Source organism: Lissotriton helveticus, chromosome 1_1, assembly GCF_964261635.1.
Source record: "Lissotriton helveticus chromosome 1_1, aLisHel1.1, whole genome shotgun sequence".
NCBI classification, from domain to species: Eukaryota; Metazoa; Chordata; class Amphibia; order Caudata; family Salamandridae; genus Lissotriton; species Lissotriton helveticus.
The window spans coordinates 1684260272-1684280289 of NC_136057.1; the positions used below are offsets into that span (position 1 = coordinate 1684260272).

General features: G+C 50.5%; 1 protein-coding gene across 1 annotated transcript in view; it reads left to right on the forward strand.

The window, feature by feature from the left end:
- LRP1 (LDL receptor related protein 1) overlaps positions 1-20018 on the forward strand; it is a 1472234-nt gene that overhangs the window by 1104266 nt on the left and 347950 nt on the right. Inside the window, 1 exon segment of the mRNA XM_078688974.1 lies at positions 7779-7911. Within this exon segment, the coding sequence (XP_078545100.1) occupies positions 7779-7911 (133 nt within the window).

A 20018-nucleotide genomic window follows, 5' to 3' on the forward strand; every position in this document is an offset into this window, starting at 1 on the left:
GCTCCGCTGAGCTAGTGGCTGCATTATTTGATCACAGCTGCTTCTGTGACACTTGGCCCAGGCCGGCCGTGGTGGCATCATGTGACGGCCAGACTATAATCCTACAGTTATGTCCATTTGAAGTCAACCATTGTAGCACTTGGCTGTCTTAGGATAGCCAAGCAGAGCAGTCTAAGGCTTATGCAGGGGAGGAGATGTGGCCTTGTAGCCCCTGCTCGCTGATAAACAACAATCAATACATTTGTGTCCAGTCAGTGCTTTTTCCTATAAAAAGGAAATGTACTCTTATTACACGTGCACGTGCTCTTATTGATCTCCACTGGCTTCCTCTGGCCCAGACAATACATTTCAAAGCTGTATGCATTGTGTTCAAGTCCCTTCATGGACTCGGACCCCAGCCTCTGCAGAAAAAATGTGTCTGGTACTCCCCTTCACGAACTCTTTGCTCCTCTACTGCTTATCTGGCCTGTACAACCAGAGCACAAACTTCTAGATTTGGTGGCAGAGCATTCAGTTGGACAGCTGCACAGTTGTGGAATAACCTCCCACTTAACATCAGAGAATCAGAGGAGTTTGTACAGTTTAGAAAAAAACTTAAAACCCATCTTTTTCCCAGGGTGTAGTGCTACATCTCCTGCGGCGGGCTAACTCTGCATGTGCATTGGAACTTCTATCTTCAGCGCCAGGGTACCCGTGGGGTGATAGAGCGCTTTATAAATATTGGACCCATTCCATTACATTACATCATGTTGATTCACCCCTGAAATGGTGCTGGGTATGGAATGATTTTTAGGGTAAATTCTCGGGGGTTATTGAACTACTGCCCCTACCTACATATGAGGCTTTTCAATCAATCAATCAATCAATCATGGCATTTATATAGCGCACTACTCACCCAGAGGGTCTCAAGGCGCTAGGGGGCCGCTACTGCTCGAACAGCCAGGTCTTGAGCTTCTTCCTGAAGGAGAGGTGGTCTTGGGTCATGCGGAGGTCGGTAGGGAGGGTGTTCCAGGTCTTGGCGGCCAGGTAGGAGAAGGACCTTCCTCCTGTTGTCGCTCTTCGGATGCGGGGGACGGCGGCGAGGGCGTGGTTGGTCGATCGGAGGTGGCGTTTGGGAACGTAGAAGTTGAGGCGGTTGTTGAGGTAGCTCGGGCCTTGGTCGTGTAGGGCTTTGTGTGCGTGGGTGAGGAGACGGAAGGTGATTCTTTTGTTGACGGGAAGCCAGTGCAGGTCTCTCAGGTGTCCGTAGATGTGGCTGCGTCGGGGTATGTCGAGGATGAGTCTGGCTGATGCGTTCTGGATTCGCTGGAGTCTTTTCTTGAGCTTGGCGGTGGTTCCGGCGTAAAGGGCGTTGCCGTAGTCCAGTCGGCTGGTGACGAGGGCCTGGGTGACCGTCTTCCTGGTCTCGGTGGGGATCCACTGGAAAATCTTTCGTAGCATGCGCAGGATGTTGAAACAGGATGCGGAGACGGCGTTGACTTGTCTGGTCATGGAGAGGGAGGAGTCCAGGATGAAGCCCAGGTTGCGTGCATGGTCTGTCGGTTTGGGTGCGGTGCCCAAGGCGGGGGGCCACCAGGAGTCGTCCCAGGCGGAGGGCGAGGAGCCCAGGATGAGGACTTCCGTCTTGTCTGAGTTCAGTTTCAGGCGGCTGGTCGACATCCACTCGGCTACCTCTTTCATCCCTTCGTGGAGGTTGGTTCTGGCGGCGGCGGGGTCGTTGGTCAGGGAGAGGATCAGCTGGGTGTCGTCGGCGTAGGAGATGATGTTGAGGTTGTGCTGGCGTGCGATGGCCGCCAGGGGGCTCATGTAGACGTTGAAGAGGGTGGGGCTGAGCGAGGAGCCTTGAGGAACGCCGCAGATGACTTCCGTGGCTGCCGATCTGAACGGTGGTAGGCGGACTCTCTGTGTCCTTTCTGCGAGGAAGGAGATGATCCAATCCAGTGCCTTCTCCTGGATTCCGATGTCGCTGAGGCGCTGCACTAGGGTGCGGTGGCAAACAGTGTCATACGCCGCGGAGAGGTCTAGGAGGATGAGGGCCGCTGTTTCACCGTTGTCCAGCAGGGTTCGGATGTCATCTGTGGCAGCGATGAGGGCGGTCTCGGTGCTGTGGTTGGCTCGGAAGCCTGACTGTGAGGGGTCGAGGGATCCATTCGTCTCGAGGAAGGCGGCCAGCTGCTTGTTGACGGTCTTCTCGATGACTTTGGCTGGGAACGGGAGGAGCGAGATGGGGCGGTAATTCTTGAGTTCGGTGGGGTCCGCTGTTGGTTTCTTTAGTAGTGCGCTGAGTTCGGCGTGCTTCCAGCTCTCAGGGAAGGTGGCTGTGTCGAAGGAGGTGTTGATGATGTCCCGCAGGTGGGGTGCGATGATGGCGTCGGCCTTGTTGAAGACGTGGTGGGGGCAGGGGTCGGTCGGAGATCCGGAGTGGATAGAGTTCATCGTGCAGATGGTGTCTTCTGTGTTGATCTGGGTCCAGGCGCTGAGGGTGGTGGTGGGGGGCGTTGGTGCGGTCGTGGGGAGCGTTGTTCGTGGGCTGAAGCTGTTGTGTATGTCAGCGATCTTGTTGTGGAAGTAGGAGGCGAGGGAGTTGCAGAGGTCTTGCGAAGGGGTGATGTCGTTGTTTCCGGCGTTGGGGTTGGAGAGCTCTTTCACGATGTTGAAGAGTTCCTTGCAGTTGTGTGCGTTGTTGTCCAATCGGTCCTTGAATGCTGTTTTCTTGGTGGCGTGGATCAGTTGATGGTGCTTCTGGGTAGCGAGCTTGAGGGTGGTCATGTTGTCCGGTGTTGGTTCCCTTCTCCAGGCTTTCTCGAGGGCTCGGCAGTTCTTTTTGGAGCTCTTGAGTTCGTCAGTGAACCATGGGGCCTTCTTGCTGCCGGGTCTGCTGGGTGGGGTCCTCAGTGGGGCGAGGTCGTCTGCGCAGTTGCTGATCCACTTCGTGAGGTTATCGGCGGCCTGGCTGGGGTTCGCTGAGCTGGCGGGAGGGTGCTGGCTCAGGGAAGCGGCGAGCTGGTCTGCCGTGATCTTGTTCCAGTTTCTTCGAGCAACCTGTTGCTGGTGGTGGTGGATCGTGGTCCTTCTGAAGCTGAAGTGGACGCAGCTGTGGTCCGTCCAGTGGAGTCCGGTGGCGTGGCTGAAGATGATGTCCTTGCTGGATGAGAAGACGGCGTCGAGTGTGTGTCCGGCGAGGTGGGTGGGGGTGGTCACCAGTTGCTTGAGTCCGAGGTTGGCGAGGTTGTCGAGCAGGGTGGTGGTGTTGCGGTCGTTGTTGTTCTCCAGGTGGAAGTTGATGTCCCCCAGGAGGATGTAGTCAGCGGAGGGGAGGGCATGCGGGCAGATGAAGTCGGCGATGTCTTCGCTGAATTGTGTGCGTGGTCCCGGGGGTCGGTAGATGAGGGTGCCTCTGAGGGTGGTTTTTGGGTCCGTGTGGATCTGGAAGTGCAGGTGTTCGGCGGTTTTCAGGGTGTCGTCGGTGTTGGTCGTGATGCGGATGGTGTCCCTGTGGATGATGGCGATGCCTCCTCCAGTCTGGTTGCCGCGGTCTCTTCGGGTGATCTTGTAGCCCTCCGGAATGGCGGTGGCGATGTCGGGCGCTGAGGAGTCGTTCATCCAGGTTTCCGTGAGGAAGGCGACGTCCGGATCTGTGGTGTCGAGGAGGTTCCATAGTTCGATGGTGTGTCTGTGGACGGAGCGGGTGTTGAGCAGGATGCACTTGAGGTGGTTGCTGCTGGAGTTCGGCTTGGCGGGCGCTGGAGTGGGGCAGGTCCGGTTGCAGGAGAACTTGCAGGTGTGACAGCTGAAGGGTCCGTGGGTTCGTCTCGGGGTGGCTCGGTAGCATCCCGGGGTTCTGTTGGTGTTGAGTGCGCTGAGGGTGGCGGCGTCGTACGTCCGGCGGGTGGGCTGGAGTCTGCGGGGGCCAGGGGTCCTGGCGCTGGGCGCGGTCCGGTCGCGGACGGGCGCAGACGGGCTTACCTTTGGCGCGCCTTCGGCGCACAATCGGCGCTCCCGCTGCGCGTGACCGCTGCGCGTTCGCACGGTCGCCATATATGGCCAAGTGCGAGGGAGGGCGGAGCAGCTGGGAGGCGGGAGCGGGGAGGGTACAGAATGAAAAAAAGGGGCGGGGTTAGCGGCGGTGGCAGGAAGCGGGGAGGGATGAGACGGGGGCAACCAAGGAAAACCAGGCAAACAGGCAATAGAGGGGGGCAAAACTACAATTTACAACAATTTACAATTCAAACAAAAACAGTGGTACAAGGCAGGATAGCGAGCACAGACCACGCCGCTCGATGGCAGGGGGCGTGGTCACGCGGCGGCAGCCGGAGCAGAGAGGCAGGCAGGCGGGGAGGCACACGCCGCAGCTGGTGGCCGTGCGGCGCGGGGGGTGTCCTAAACTAGGTCACACTCACCTGCGTCGCACGGTCGCCATATATGGCCAAGTGCGAGGGAGGTTTTAAGTTCAATGTGGCACTTTCCAGCATACAATCTTCTAGGGGCATCCTAGTCTACTGCCCCCAGGACCTAGAAACATTTTTATTGACAATGTGGGCTCACTCCTGGAGGAAGCTTTGACGGTTAAAGACATCACCTTGTTAAGAGATTTTAATTTTAATTTGGATGACCCCGAAGACAATGACACAATTACACTTTTGGAGTCTCTGGAGAGTTTCGAGCTATCGCAATTAGTTAATAATCCCACCCATAGAGCAGGCCATACGTTAGATGAAGTGTTCTCCAATAATCCCCAATTGGCCATGAAAGCACTGATTCCCTTGACTTGTTCTGACCACCTTCATGTGAAAATTGATAGATAGCTTCAATCTAAAACCATTAAGTTTAAATCTACTAATCAGGAAATTAAGACCTTGTTTGGAATAATGTACAGGCATATGTTTTCATAACATGTTAAAGGACTCTATGCCTCCCCTATCTGATAATCTGGAAAATTCCTCTTTGGTCTATACTGAATGGATCCATTCAGCGGCGTCATTGCAGCGCCTCTTAAGACTTGTAATTCGCAGAGAAATAAACCCTCCGCTCTCCCTTTCACTGAGAACCTTATACTACAGAAACAAGCTTGTAGAAGACAAGAGAGACTATGGAGGAAAGAATACAACAGCACAGATAAAGGGAAATATAAAACATGCTTAAGTAAGTATAAAACACATGATTAAGGACAAATCATCGTTCAAGGCATGTGTGCTGTAAATACACATGCTTTGCATACTCCTGCAATCTAGTGTTGGGTCTGTATGTTTGCTAGTTGTTTTTCTTCGAAGTAATCTTTCCTAGTCACGAGGTAAGGTGACTCCTCCTTTCGGTAATAGTGTGCATGGTCTTCGACTCCATTGTTAGATTGTTTTCCTGCAAAAGGGTGAGAATTGAGTGAGGAAGTGTAGTATAGAGATGTCCATGCGTATACATCTACATTGAATAACTGCAACTACAGGTACCTGGGGAGGCGGGTTGTCTCATGTGAATCTACATGCCAAGAACAGATGCTTACTGGGTAAGTAACATTATCCATTCAAGGCATTTGTTGTGTAGGCAAAAGTATGCAAAGCATGTGAATCTACAGGTCTACATGCAAAGAACAGGTGCTTACTGGGTAAGAAACATTATCCTTCCTTCAAGTGAAAAAAAACTACAGCTAAGAATTCCTCTAGAGTTTTTCGGTTCCAGTCCTCCTTGGCGGCACCTCCTAAGAACAATCTGGCCAATATTAGTCTGGACTTTGTTGACACCTTGGCAAAAATCTTTAGGAATACAATTTTTCCAATTTTAATACATTTGATCAAAATTGGGCAACATATAGGAACTGCCCATTGCATTTGACAGTACATAAGGAGGGCCCAAAATGTACTGATATTTCACCGATATTATCATCGCAGGTGACAACTCTGATTAGAACTGTTAAGTCAGGTTCACCTATTGATCCCTATCCAACTCCTATAAACAATTCGGCTGGGGAAACTTTTGCCACCTGCTTGACCAACCTATATTAATTCCATGTTGAAATCAGGATTTTTCTCGACCAATTGGAAGGAGGCATCTATACTTCCATTGTTAAAAAAAAAGTCTAACCTAAATCCCAGTGACCCACACAACTATCAGCCAATTTCTAGGCTAACCTTTCCAGCCAAGATAATAGAAAAAGCCTTGAATCAGTAAGTGGCCCAATTTCTGGCTAACCACCAGTTTTTAGATCCCACCCAATTTGGGCCCAGAGGCTGTCATAGGACCGAAACTGCTCTTGTCAAAACCACAGAAAAGATTAGAGCAATTGTTGACAGTGGTGGTAGTGCTGCACTTGTACTGCTCGATTTATCGGAAGCCTTTGATATGGTCGACCACAACATTTTGGTTGATCGTCTCCTGGCTGTCAGTTTCGAGTGGTCAGCCTTGAAAGTACTGAAATCTTTTCTATCCATTAGGAAACAATTGGTGGCTCTGGATCCATTTGTTTCGGAGCCGCTCTGTCTGCCATTTGGGGTCACGCAAGGGTCCTCGCTAAGCCCCATATTGTTTAACATGTATGTTAAACCTCTGTCCTCCTTTATAAGATATTTTGGACTGGAACTTACTTCATATGCAGACGACACCCAATTAGTTGTAGCCATGCCTTCTTCCAACAACCAAGCAGGTATAAATTTCCATGACTGCATGGCAGCCATTGGCAACTGGATGAACCTCAATTGCCTAAAACTTAATTCAAGTAAAACTGAGGTCATCCTGTTTGAAAATAACGTTGCTTTATGAGCCCATCCCGGTTGCCATAGGAGCTGGGCGCCCTCCCAACCCCAGTTAAAAAGGTCAGAAACTTAGGCGCGGGCATTGACAATCATCTAACATTTGGACTACAGGTGAAGGCAGTCACGTCCTCCGCCTTCCTGGTTTTAAGAATGCTCAGAAAGATTTTCCTTTCATCCCTATCAATGCCCAAAAAATGATGAAAGATCTCCTGCTAGCAAGAGACAGGGCTTCAACTTTCCCAGATTTGCACCTAGGAAAGGTCTCACAGTAAGAGTAGTCCTGGCTGACTCAGAAGACTGAAAAAAGAAAGCAGATTGATGAGCTACTCATATGGGGGAAAAAGAAATTCAACAAAAGAGCAAAATATGTGCGCCTCCATGATCCACTCTGTAATTCAACAAGGTAATCTGCAATTTTTTGAGAAGTGGACTCGATCAAAGAGCTGTGGATAGAATTAACTCTCTATCTAAGTCCGGGTACTCTATTTGACATTAGAGTACCTTAACTTGCAAAATTGGTTAATGCTACAAAGAATTTTCTGCAAAACACCTAGAAGTCCATCTTGTGTACACCAGTTAAAATTGAAATCAGATTGTAGAAGCAAGTGGTGAAATAAGAAGAAAAGAAGTCTCTCCCACCTACTTATGAAATGCATAGAAATTCTAGGATGACGACCTCGTGTAGTTACTGGGATGACATTCTAAAATGGGGCTTTAGCTGGCATAATTCTTGAAGAAAATAGTCTCCTCTTCCACTATCTTTCACACACTTCTTTTCAACTGTTGTCCGCCATGTGAAAGGCGAATACATAATTGATCATCCAAACAAGCTGTGTATTATAAAGGTGTTGCTAACAGGGACAATTGATTAAAAAAAAAAAAACTTGAAAATGTAAAGAAAAGCAAAAAATGATATTGGGGTTCAGAAAATTGTAAATTGGATATCACCACCAGGATGGTAGAGAGCTGCTGTCCTAAGCTGTTGGTGCAACATGTCTGAGGTGCATTAACTCTTATCCCTTTCTCACATTACAGAAAGACTGTGACTTGCGCTGTGATGCAGACCAGTTCAAGTGCAACAATGGGCACTGCATCCCACACCGCTGGCGCTGTGATGCTGATGCTGACTGCATGGATGGCAGCGATGAGGAAAACTGTGGCTCTGGAGGTGACCCACTCATTGCTTATGTCTTCACTGTTTCTAAAGACGCATGCAACAAAATCATTTATAGGGTTGCATGGTTGCCCCAGGCTTTATACACCAGTCCTATGTTTCTGTATAATTTTTAGGCATGGGTGAAATTTTAAGTATGCAGGTGAAGCTTGCTTAATTTCTCGATTTTACGTGACCTGAAACTCATGAAGTTTTTGCATGCAGGGGCACTCAGTGTAGAGAAAATGTGTGAATGACCAAAATAAGCCATGTAAAATACAGACAAACCACATTCGGCTCTAAAACAGTAATTTCAACAAATGTTTGTAGAATTGGGAGAAGTTTCCCAGAAAATAAGCAGTTTAACTCACCCTTAATAATTTTCCTCCTCACTCTACTCTTGTCCTTTTCAGGCATATTCACACACAGATAAAGCAAAAGCATGGCCCACAAAAGAATTTCTCTTACATACATGAATGATGCATGGAAATGCTTGAGTCCGTTTGAAGCATTGGTAATCTCTTTAGGAATAGGCTCTTTACATTCCATATTTTTTAGCTTGTCTGTGGCATTAAAAACCTAAGCAAGCCTTAAGAGTTTGCCTCCTGAATAGCGACCCCAGAATACTGATGGGACACAATATTGAAAAATAATATTGTCGGGTAAGAAGGTCTAGATTTTCTTTACCCAACTCCACATATATGTACCTATGCGGTACATATATATTCAAGGTACATGAAGGTAGAGTTAAGAATAGCAAATCCATACTGCCCTAACTGCAGTTAGGTTTAGATTTGTGTAGCCCTCCTTATTTTGTCCTCAATATTATTGTACCACGATATTCCAGGTGGCGGGGGGGGGGGGTGCAATATTCAATTGTACAATCAGCTGTAAGCAGGTCTGTGTTGGTCTGGCCTCAAAAGGGTGTCATGTAAACTGCTAGGCTGCATCCCTTGTAAGCAGCTTCAAAAGCATTTTGGCCTCTGTGCACCATATCCGTGAGGTTCAGCTTGTGTCTCTGAGGCACAGCGAGCTTGACACCGATGTCGTGGCATTCCTGTATCACTTATGAACCAAAAAGATAATTCTTCCAGGGAGCAACCAGCCTAACTCTCCCGGGCATGCAAGGTATTTTATTATTTTATTGCAGCATGGATGCCTTGTAGAAAGACATACTTGGTGTGAGGAAACAGGCTTTTCGCAGGTTCGACTCCACTTTTTCCCCCAAATCTGTATCTACTTTTCACTGGTGTAATGGCTCTGAAATGCCCTGAGCCCTCCTACGTAGAGACACAGCAAGGGTTTAGGGCGCCAGGACGCTCCTTTGCTGGAGCATCTGTGCGCGTAATAAATGATTTTAACATAACATAACATAACATGTGTGCTCTGACCCTTAAAAAGGTACATTGTTGATTGGCTTATACCGAATTTTCATAACCTAACCCGCTTGTAAATCACTAGTATATGGTACCAAGGATGCCCAGGGCCTGTAAGTTGGAGTTCCCCCTCCGGGACTACAGTACTTGTTGTGCCACTTTGAGTGGGGCTAGATAAAAGGTGACACTGAGTCGGCCACTGCCCACTGGAAGAGCAGGTTCAAACTGCTTACTCGACTTTGTCATATCTCATAGAGACTTCTAGCTGCAGTTTCCTTATCTTAAAATTTCTCCAGCCATCAGACTGGATGTAAAAGATTTTTGAGCAATACCCCTGTGCGCCGGTAGATGATGTTATTCAGCTCCTTGTTGGCCGCACCAGAAGTGATGTGCGCGATACCTTTATAGGCATCACCCATGCACACTGTCCATGCTTTTGTTTCCATGCCTGATAGCACTGTTCCGGTCTGAACTACTCTCATTTTGAGGGATTTCTCTCCTGGTGTGAGGATGTTACCAAAGAAACAGTCTGGTTTCAAGCCATATGGCGCCTATCACAGATTACTGGTTGTGTTTGTGGTGCTTGGATCATGACCACGACTCCTAGACCTGTGATGACTGCAGCGCCGTGGATCCCTCAAGCTCCTCGCTGCCCGACGTCAGATGACCCCGTGACACTTAAGATTCCGGTCATGTGGAAGGACTCAGAGCCACATTCAGCTATGTCTGTTGCACTCCAAGTCGCTGGAGAATTCGGGTTAAGTCCCACCAAAGCAAAAACTGCAAGAAGTCAAACAGCTTTACTGCATCCATCAAAGTCGTCCGGCGAGGCATTGGAAAAATCTGCATTTCAGGCCATGAGCTTCAGCAGACCCTGAGTCAGAGTCCGCTTCCCGAATTTTCCAGGAGCCGTAGTGTCCCCCGCCCAGCTCAAAGAATTTCATGAGGCCATGCACCTCTTATTTGGATGGTATGAGAAAGTGCCATCTTTCTTGCCTTGGTATGCCCCCACTTTTTTCTGAACTGCTGATGTGCTTTGACTGAGTGTGCCCTGGGTCCCTGCCAATCAGGTACCCAGGGCCTGTATTCCTTCCCAAAAAAGCAAAGCTATGCTGAAACAAAATACCCAACTGGCACCTTTCAGCCCCTAGTAAATGGTACCCTAGGTACCCAGGGCATGGTGACCAGAGAAGACCCCTGAGGGCTGCAACACTTATTGTGCCACCCTCAGGGGCCCTGTACCCTGGCACTCTCAAACTGCCTTTGCAGGCTGAGTGCCTATGTACAGAACTAAAACAAGAGTCGACATGGCACACATCCCTGTGTACCATGCCTACAGAACCCACTGCCCTGGCATACTTCAGTCACCCCTCTAGCTGGGTGCCCTATGCCAGAGGTGAGGGCACAGGTGCATGAGCCCTGTGCCCCTACGGTACCCAGGGCCATTCGTGGGCACTGTAAGTGCAGTGATGCCATTTAAGATTATATGGTGCTGGGAGGTTGTCATTACGAACTCCACAGCACCATAATGGCTACACTGAAGACTGACAAGTTTGGTACCAAACTTCTCAGCACATTAAACCCGGACTGATGCCAGTGTGGGATTTAATGTAAAATGCACGAGAGGGCATCTTAGAGATGCCCTCCAAAACCCGAACCTACAATCCACGTCTGGGCTGAGTGGCTGCAGAGGCTGCCACACAGCTGGTTGCTGGTCCCCTGGGTGGACAGCCCCCCGCTCTCCTGGGCCTGCAACAATGCACATCCTGGGCGAGGTGCTATGTCTCCTCCCTCAGGATGGACAGGGGGAAGCTTCAAAGGCATACCGCCTCTGAGAGCTTCTCCAGACCATTTGCTGTACCCAGCAACTGGCTCCCCACCCGTTCTACCCCCACTCTGGTGGGAAGACTGGCGGAAAAAACTATGCCAGGAAGGAGAGTGTGCCAACCTTTGCCAACTCCACCCCTCAGGTGGAGGAGGCGAGGTGAAGCACGACCCCGGGCTCCGGCCATCTTGTAGATGGGGAGCCCTGCCCAATCCCAGCTAGGCTCCTGCCCCCCTCCCACAGGAGAGGAGGAGGCTAGGGGGTGTCTTCACCCCAGGACAGGGACCCATTGGTCCCTGCCCTTGCCCTACCTGTAACGCCCCTAAATTTAGTATTTAGGGGCTCCCTGAACCTTCCTTCCTCAGATCCCGATATCAAAAGAAGAAAGAAGATCAAGAAGAAGACCCGCTGCGCAGTTGCTAACAACAGGACAATAACTGACTTGGCTCCAGCCCTACCAGCCTGTTGATCCTGGAACCTGCTCCTGCCTAATCCCGGCGACCTCAGCGGGACAGCGACCTTGAGACCCCCAGAGGACCTGCCTGCCTTGACCCTCTCGAAGATTGGGACTCCCATCATCAGAGGCTCTGCTGCAACAACCCACCTGGTGCTCACCAGGAAGCTCCGGACCAGCCCACTCTGCACCAGCGGAGCCCGGCCCGGGCCGGGCCACCCCGAAACAAGACCACGAGGAAGTCCTCCCGGGGACTGGGACCCGAAGTCCTGTGCCCAAAGACCCTCCTCGACGAACCAGCTGACGCCTGCAGACTCAGAACCAGGGGCCACCCCAACCGCGACCAGCCGAGGGTAAGCTTTTCCGACCTTCAAAGACACCCCTGCACCCAGTGCCCCGTGGCCCCCTGTGCCTCCCTTTGGGGTATCTACCTGTGCTCAAAGATCCCAACTTACCTCTCGAAGCGCTGGTCGCCCCTGGAGAGTCACCGTCCCCGAGCCTGCAGCCTTTGTTCCTTTTTCAAGATCCTCATTGGATAACATTGAGTGCCTGACGGCTCAAAAGCACCCTGCACCCAGCCGCCCGAGTGCCGCTGGCTGTGACCTCTCTGTCCTATCTTACTTCCACCCCTTGCCCTGAGCAAGTGACCAGGAGCCCAGCTCCCAGAGCCGCGTGGCCTGCTAGCCAGCCGCCACCAACCGAAGGCCCCCTTTCCCTCATTGGATAACATTGTGCCTACCTACCTCGGCACCCGGCCTCCCCTGCGCCGCTGGGACTGAACTAACTGTACTCACCTGACCCTGGGGAACCCCCGGAGTCTACGCCCAGAACCCTAACTTCACCAACCGAGTACTCACCTGGAAACTGGTAATTCATTTATCTGCCATTGAATACACATTGACCCATTTTGACTCGAAAACTTTCTAAGTGTAGAGTTTTAAAAACTGAAAATATTCCTATAACATCAGGCAAAGTCCGAATTCGAAAATACTCACCTGTGATCAGGAGAGAAGCCAGTACTGTACCTTTCAGCCCAGTACTGAACCGCAAAAGTAATCCCTAGCGGTTTAACTAGTAACCTGTATTTTCTCCATAGGAAACCATTGTCTGCTTTTCTATGAAATTTTCTATTTTTGAAAACTGCAAATATTCTTCAAAAATCGTACGAAATACTGAAACCCAATTACCTACCTGTTTTGAGTTAAGCGCCCAGTGCTGGCCCTAGGAGACTAGTGCTGGGTTACAAAAGTAACGTAATCGTACTTTACCTGTAACCTGAATTTCCTCCCATTGAATAACCTAGAATCACCTTGAATATTTTTCAAGTGGGAACTTTTAAAACAGCTTGATAGTCATGAAAAGTCATCACAGTAACTAAAACGTTTTTGCTAATCTGTTTCAGCTTAGACCCCGGGACTGAATCTAAGATCTAGTCCTGGAACTACCACAGTAATCAACTGTACTTTCCTATGAAAAACCCATTGAGCTCTATGCTAGAGTGTGGTTCAGAACTGTATTGCTTATACGCTATCGTGTAATTATTGTGTTTACAAACTTATTGCTCCTCTGCAAAGTATTTACATGAGAGTACTCGTACCTTCAAAAGTATCTTTTTATAACTTGTGTGAGAAGTTGGCCTGATGTGCAGTGTTCACTATTCTAGTGATCACTATATATCAGTCCAAACAACCCTTATTGATGATTGGTTGTAAGTCAACCTTATAGACCAGCTATCCTAGTAGCATGGATACGAGCAGTCTAAGGCTAAGACTCTAGAGGGCGTGTTAAGCCAGCTGTTTTACCATCACATTACCCCTTGAACACCCAGTGAAAGGACACCACACAAGTGTTATGAAAATAAACAATGTATTTATTAGAATCACAACAACCCTGTACTCTTTATGAGGACAGGGTGCTAAGCACACAACAAAACTCTTATGAAAATACTTAAGTTAGCACGTTATACACAAATGCCCGAGGGGCACGAAAAACCATATACTCTAAAACTGGAATGCGAAATTACTAGCAGGTAAGTACAGTACTAATAGGCTTTGGAATCGCTAGGACTTGACTATAGAATCGTCAGATTACTTCTAGGAGACCTAGGGGACTCGGGTGCAGAGTGTGCACTCTCACGCGGGATGCGGGACAAAGTCTATGGAAGCTAGTAAAGGCAAAGTTAGTGTTCACGGGCGAACCCGACCTGGTAGGAAGAAAACGACAGTGGATCCTGACCCTTGGATAGTGAGGCTATGCTGGGACACCGAAGTGCCGAAGTTACCTAGCCCAGGGGCTGCAGCTGCATAGGTCTGAAAAGACGTCGGGAATCTCGTTGCCGGACCAGGAGCCTGGAAGAAGGAAGTTGCTGGCAGGCGACCAGTGAAGGAAAGTTCGATGGATCCAAGCCTGGATCAAGGAAGAAGGAAACCTGAAAGCAGAGGGGACCAAGTTCTTGAATCACTAGCCAGTGATTAAGTGGGCACCAGGATGGCACCGGGCGAAGTCACCGCAGTCAGGTGAGTGGGCGCTGCTGGGCTCTGCAGTCTCTCGGACCAGGAGGCGTTGTCGGCGACCAGGATGGAGGTGCAAGCTGTCCCACGAAGGTTCTTGCTGTCGACGTCGCTGGACCCAGGATTGGGCAACAAGTCTTGGCAAATGCAAGGCCCACGCGGTGGACCTAAAATGGCGTCTTAGCCGGACCAGGAGGGTCCAGGGTACTTCTCCGATGGAGGGAAGCAAGGGCCAGTCTGGAGCAACCAGACTAGCAGCAGTGATGTCGTCGGGCGTCGTTCAGAAGGCCACAAGCCAGCGGACTAGTAGCCAAACAACGCGGTGAGCAGCAAAAAGCAGAAGGGCCCCACGCAGATCGTGGAGATGCTGGGAGGCTGCACTTCGGTGCTGGAGCTGCTCAGGGTCGGGGCTTCTCGGACCCCAAAGCACTCACCAGGAAATTACTCGGCGGGCTTGCTGTGCAGAAGTCGTGCAGTCTTGAAGATGGCCGGTCCCTCGAGGTTTCGTCACACCCACGAATCTCAGCGTGACTGATGATGTAGGTAGAGGTCAGAGGTGCCAGGGAAGCCGGTTCTCGTCGAGCTGGGCAGTCTTGATCCGGAGGAGAGACTTGCAGCAGACCGCAGTGTTCTTAAGATGGTGCCTGCGGATGCAGGGTGACTACTCCTTAGTCACAAGGGAGAAATCTTAGGAAGAAGTCTTGAGTTCCTTTCGTGGAAAGTAGTTTCAGGATTCAAAGATGATCTGTTTTGGAAGGGGGCCAGTTCCTACCTTTATCCTGTAAAAAGGGGCTGGCACGCGACTAAGTCCTGCCCTAGGGGTGGGACTAGGAGGGGGGTGGTTACACCCACTTCCTTGGCGGGCTTTTCCCCAGCACAGGGTCTGGAGTGACCCTGGAACTGGTTCCAGCCAGCCTATGCACAGTGAGCACCGGGGTGCCACGTGCAGTCACCTTCCTCTGAAGCCCTGCCTACCTACAATACACAAACCCTGTCTGGGACGGGGCTGGCACCGCCCCTGGCAGGAAACCCTTTGTCCTTATCTCCTGCTCTGGGAGGACTCCCAGCAGCAGGAGGGCAGACTTGTGTCTCGGTGGCAGCATCCATTTTGTGGATGCTAAGGCTCTGTCTGATTTTAACCGGGGTTACAGGTTACATACATGTCGTGTCCCTCTAGAAGGGTGGAATGCTAACCCCGTCGCCAGAATTGGCGAGGGGTTAGTATTCCAATTCGTATGACACCTTACTCGACATGTTTTGATAAAGCGATACCAGAGTTGGCATATAACCGCGAGGATTATAATGCACTTAAGAGTATATGGTATGCGATATCATGGAAACGGCTAAGGGATAGATCCCGAAAGTCGCAGACAGGCTCAGCTCATGCCAGAGCACTATCTCACACGATTCCAAGCACTCTGCCTTCAGGATTGTCAAGGCCTGCCATAGGAGCGACTGATAGGAGATCTGTGTGTCCATTTTAGGGTTAGATATAGGTATACTATATCTAAAGCAAAGGGTGATTACACCACCTTGCCCCAGCTGTCGTGCAGCCAGTTGTCAGATTTGGACGGCCAGCCAGGGGTGGCATAATACATGCTGCAGCCCCTGGTAGGCCCTGGGTACACCTATGCCCTGGGTACCTAAGGTACTGTACAGGGACTGATAAGGTGACTCAGTATCCAATTAGATATGTACCTAGGGTACATGGAATCCATTTTACAGAGAGAGCAGTAGGCCTGGGGTCCTGAATAGCAGGGCCCCAGGTCAACTAAGTCAGAAAACCAGCAAAACACCAGGCAAAAAGTTGGGGGCAACCATAGTCAGGGATCTACCTTCCTACAACTTGGTTCTAAAAATAAAACTATATCTGAGGATATAACAACGATTGGCCTCGAGTTCAGTTCTTGAGTGTGTGAAACCTTTTGCTGACTGAGTGTGTACAGCAAATGCTTTACACTGTCCTCTGGTACTGCCTTACTGCTCGACCAAGCTATCACTTTGGAGAGTAAGGTCAGTCCTGACTTTAACCTCTGTTATACCTTTGGGGTTTGTGGACTCTATACACACTGTACTGCCTTATTGTCCAGTATATATAGAGCCACTTTCTCACAGATGGCCAGGCCCATCTGAAAAGACATGGCTTGGCAGTTCGGGCTGGACTGTTCCCATGAGGCACAGGGTCAAGGCTGATTTGCATATGGCCATGTCTGAACTGGGGTTGTGTGGAGTGCAAAGAAACGATGGATTTAGGCCCAGATCTCTGAACTGGGGTGAATGTATGACATTGTTCTGCATTCTGTCCATCAACTGTTGTTTTTGCATTTGTCACCCCGAGTGGGATGGGTTTGCTCAGACGTGACTCCCATGCTCTCCACACCACTGGAGTCTAGCTATCCTGGCTGAAGACGGCTGATAGCCAGAAACCGGTCCTAGGATGTTTGATTCCGGTCCAGGAAAGACATGGCTTGGCAGTTCGGGCTGGACTGTTCCCATGAGGCACAGGGTCAAGGCTGATTTGCATATGGCCATGTCTGAACTGGGGTGGTGTGGAGTGCAAAAAAAACCGATGGATTTAGGTCCAGATCTCTGTACTGGGGTGAATGTATGACATTGTTCTGCATTCTGTCCATCAACTGTTGTTTTTGCAGGCCCATCTGGGGTGCCTGTGCCTCACAGGTTTGGTAGGGGCCCCCACTGAACCCCTACAGGCAGGTTCGCCTTCTGCACCAGTCAGACCCCATGGATCCTTTTTTGCTGGACCCAGAGTACAGCAGCTGGTGAGACTGAGCGCCTCCTCAGCGTTCACTCCACTTCCGATGCCCCTTCTGCGCCATCCCCATCGCCAACTCTCGTCATGTGGCTAGATGGGTGTTGCTCAACGCCGGTTCTGATGCCAACCAGTACTATGCTGTTAGGAGCAGAGCCAGTGCCGTTTACTCTTGAGCCTGGAGAGGGAGAGAGAGACAGGAGTGGTCTGAAGATCCTTTATGATCAGCATCCTTTAGATGAGAGGAAAATCCAGAGGCCAGTGGGCTAGACATTTCACCTGGCACTAGTTTGGTCTCTCATCCTACCATAGCTTTGGAAGGTGAAGCCTCTTTTTCTATGGTGGTGCGTAGGGCAGTTGAGGTCTTGGACCTTCAGCTGCCCTCACTGACAGTCAAGTCAAACGTGTTGACAGAGCTTCTACAGCCGAGAGTCGCGCCCTTCGAACCCTTACTTCCATTTAATGAAGCCCTTACTGATGTCCTAGTCAGGGCCTGGTGCAAGCCGTGCAATGCCTGCCGACATATCCCTGCTCCTAGGGACTCCTGTTTCCTTACCCAGAATCCCACCCCGGGGAGTTTGGTGATTCAGGGCTTCATTTCTAGGATCTATTCAGGAGCATTCCCTGCCACTTCCCATTATTCCAAAGGCTTGGATACCTTTGGAAAGAGAATGTTCTCTTCCGCCAGCCTTGCACTGTGATCGGTTAACATTGGGTGCCTTTTGGGCCAATATTCCTGTATGATTTTGGATTCAGTTGCACAAGTGCTGCCCATGGTCTTGGAAGAAGCCTGAAACATACTCTCCCAAGCTTTTGCTAATGGAAGAGTGTAGGAAGCTGCTTTTCTGTTGCAGTAACCCCCTCTGTGAGAAAGTGGCTCTATATATACTGGACCAAGATAAGGTAGTGTGTATACAGTCCACAAACCCCAGAGGTATAACAGGTTAAAGCCAGGTGTGACTTTACTCTCTAAAGTGGTAGCTTTTTCGAGCTGTAAGGCAGTACCAGAGGACAGTGTAAAGCATTTGTTGTACACACTCAGTCAGCAAAAGGTTTCACACACTCAAGAACTGAACTCCCTGGCTCTGAGGCTGCAGGCGTAGTCTGGTTCGTCGAGGAGGGTCTTTGGGCACTGGACTTCGGATCCCAGTCGCCGGGGGGACGTCCTCGTGGTCTTGGATCACTCTGGCACGGCCCTGGCTCGGCGTGTGCAGAGTGGGCAGGTCTTGAGCTTCCTGGCTGGCACCAGGGGTTGGTTGTTGAAGCAGAGCCTCTGCTTATGGGAGTCCCAGTCTTTAAGAGGGTCAAGGCAGGCAGGTCCTCCGGTTTTCCCAAGGTTTCTGTCCGCAAGAGTCTCCGGGATTAAGCAGGAGCAGGTTCCAGAGTTCCAGAGTCAACAGGCCGGTAGGGCTGGGGCCAAGTCAGTGGGTGTCGTCCTGTTAGCAGCTGCACGGCGGATCTTCTTCTTCTTGATCAGGGTGCCACTAAATACAAATTTTAGGGGTGTTAAATGCAGGGCAAGGGCAGGGACCAATATGTCCCTGACCTGGGGTGGGTGCATCCCCTAGCATGCTCCTCCCCTGTGGGAGGGGGGCAGGAGCCTAGCTGTGATTACGCAGGGCTCCCCATCTTCAAGATGGCCAAGCCCGGAGTCGTGCTTCACCTCGCCTCTCCCACCTGTGGGGTGGGGTTGGCACAGGCTGGCACACCCCCTTCCTGACGTGGGGTTTCCTGCCAGTCTTCCCGCCATAGTGGGGGTTGGAACTGGTGGGGAACAGTTGCTGAGTACAGCAAATGGTCTCGAGAAGCTCAGAGGCGGCCTGCCTTTGAAGCTTCTCCCTGCCCATCCTTGGGGCGGAGACCTAGCACCTCGCCCATGATGTGCATTGTTGCGGGCCCAGGAAAGCGGGGGGCTCTCCACCCAGGGGTCCAGCAACATGTCTGATGTGTGGCAGCCTCTGCAGCCACTCAGACCAGACGTGGATTGTAGGTTAGGTTTTATGGGGGCATCTCTAAGATGCCCTCTTGTGCATTTTACATTAAATCTCACACTGGCATCAGTTCGGGTTTAATGTGCTGAGAAGTTTGGTACCAAACTTGTCAGTCTTCAGTGTAGCCCTTATGGTGCTGTGGAGTTCGTAATGACAACTTCCCAGCACCATATACTCTTAATGGCATCACTGCACTTACAGTGCCCAGGAATGGCTCTTGGTACTGTAGGGGTACAGGGCTCCTGCACCTGTGCCCACACCACTGGCATAGGGCACCCAGCTAGAGGGGTGACTGAAGTATGCCAGGGCAGTGGGTTATGTGGTCATGGCACACAGGAATGTGTGCCATTTCGACTCAGTTTAGTTCTGTACCTAGACACTCAGCCTGCAAAGGCGGTGTTTGGGTATCAGGGTGCAGGGCCCCTAAGGGTGGCACAATAAGTGCTGCAGCCCTTAGGGGTCTTCTCTGTTCACCAGGCCCTGGGCACCTAGGGTACCATTTACTAGGGGCTAATAGGTGGCCAGAGATTCCAATTGGGCTTTGTTTCAATACAGCTTTAGGGAAGGAAGACAGGCAATGGGCACCTGGTTGGCAGGAGCCCAGGGCACACTCAGTCAAAGCACATCAGCAGTTCAGCAAGAAGTTGGGGCATACCAATTCAAGAAAGATGGCACTTTCTCACACCCTCCCCACACTTTTTGCCAGATTTCTGATGCACTTTGACTTGAAGCACCCTGGGTCCCTGCCGATCAGGTCCCCAGGGCTTGTGTTTTTACAGAGAATACCTTAACCTCTTATAAAGCCTTACTGCTCGCCCACTCTACCACAAATAGAGAGTCAGGTATTATCTACTTTTACCTCTTAAGTCTTTTGGGATCATCTGGACACTGTGCACACTATACCTTAATTTGGTATAGTATATACAGAGCCAGCTTCCTACACAAAGCCCAAACTCCCTTTCTAATGTGTGTAAGTCATCTCTACTGAAGGCCTATCTAAGGCAGGCAGAAGTATATTAGTAAAGTAGAACAAGTGTTTAACATATTCTAGCAGTAAAATCCTGCAGTTTTCGTTTTGACAGAGAGAGAGAGAATGATAGCCCCACGGGCAAGTACAGAGTTACACGCCTACCCCTCAGCTGTGCTAACGTCTGAATTGGACTACCAGTGTTGGCACTTCAAGGTATTAAACAACT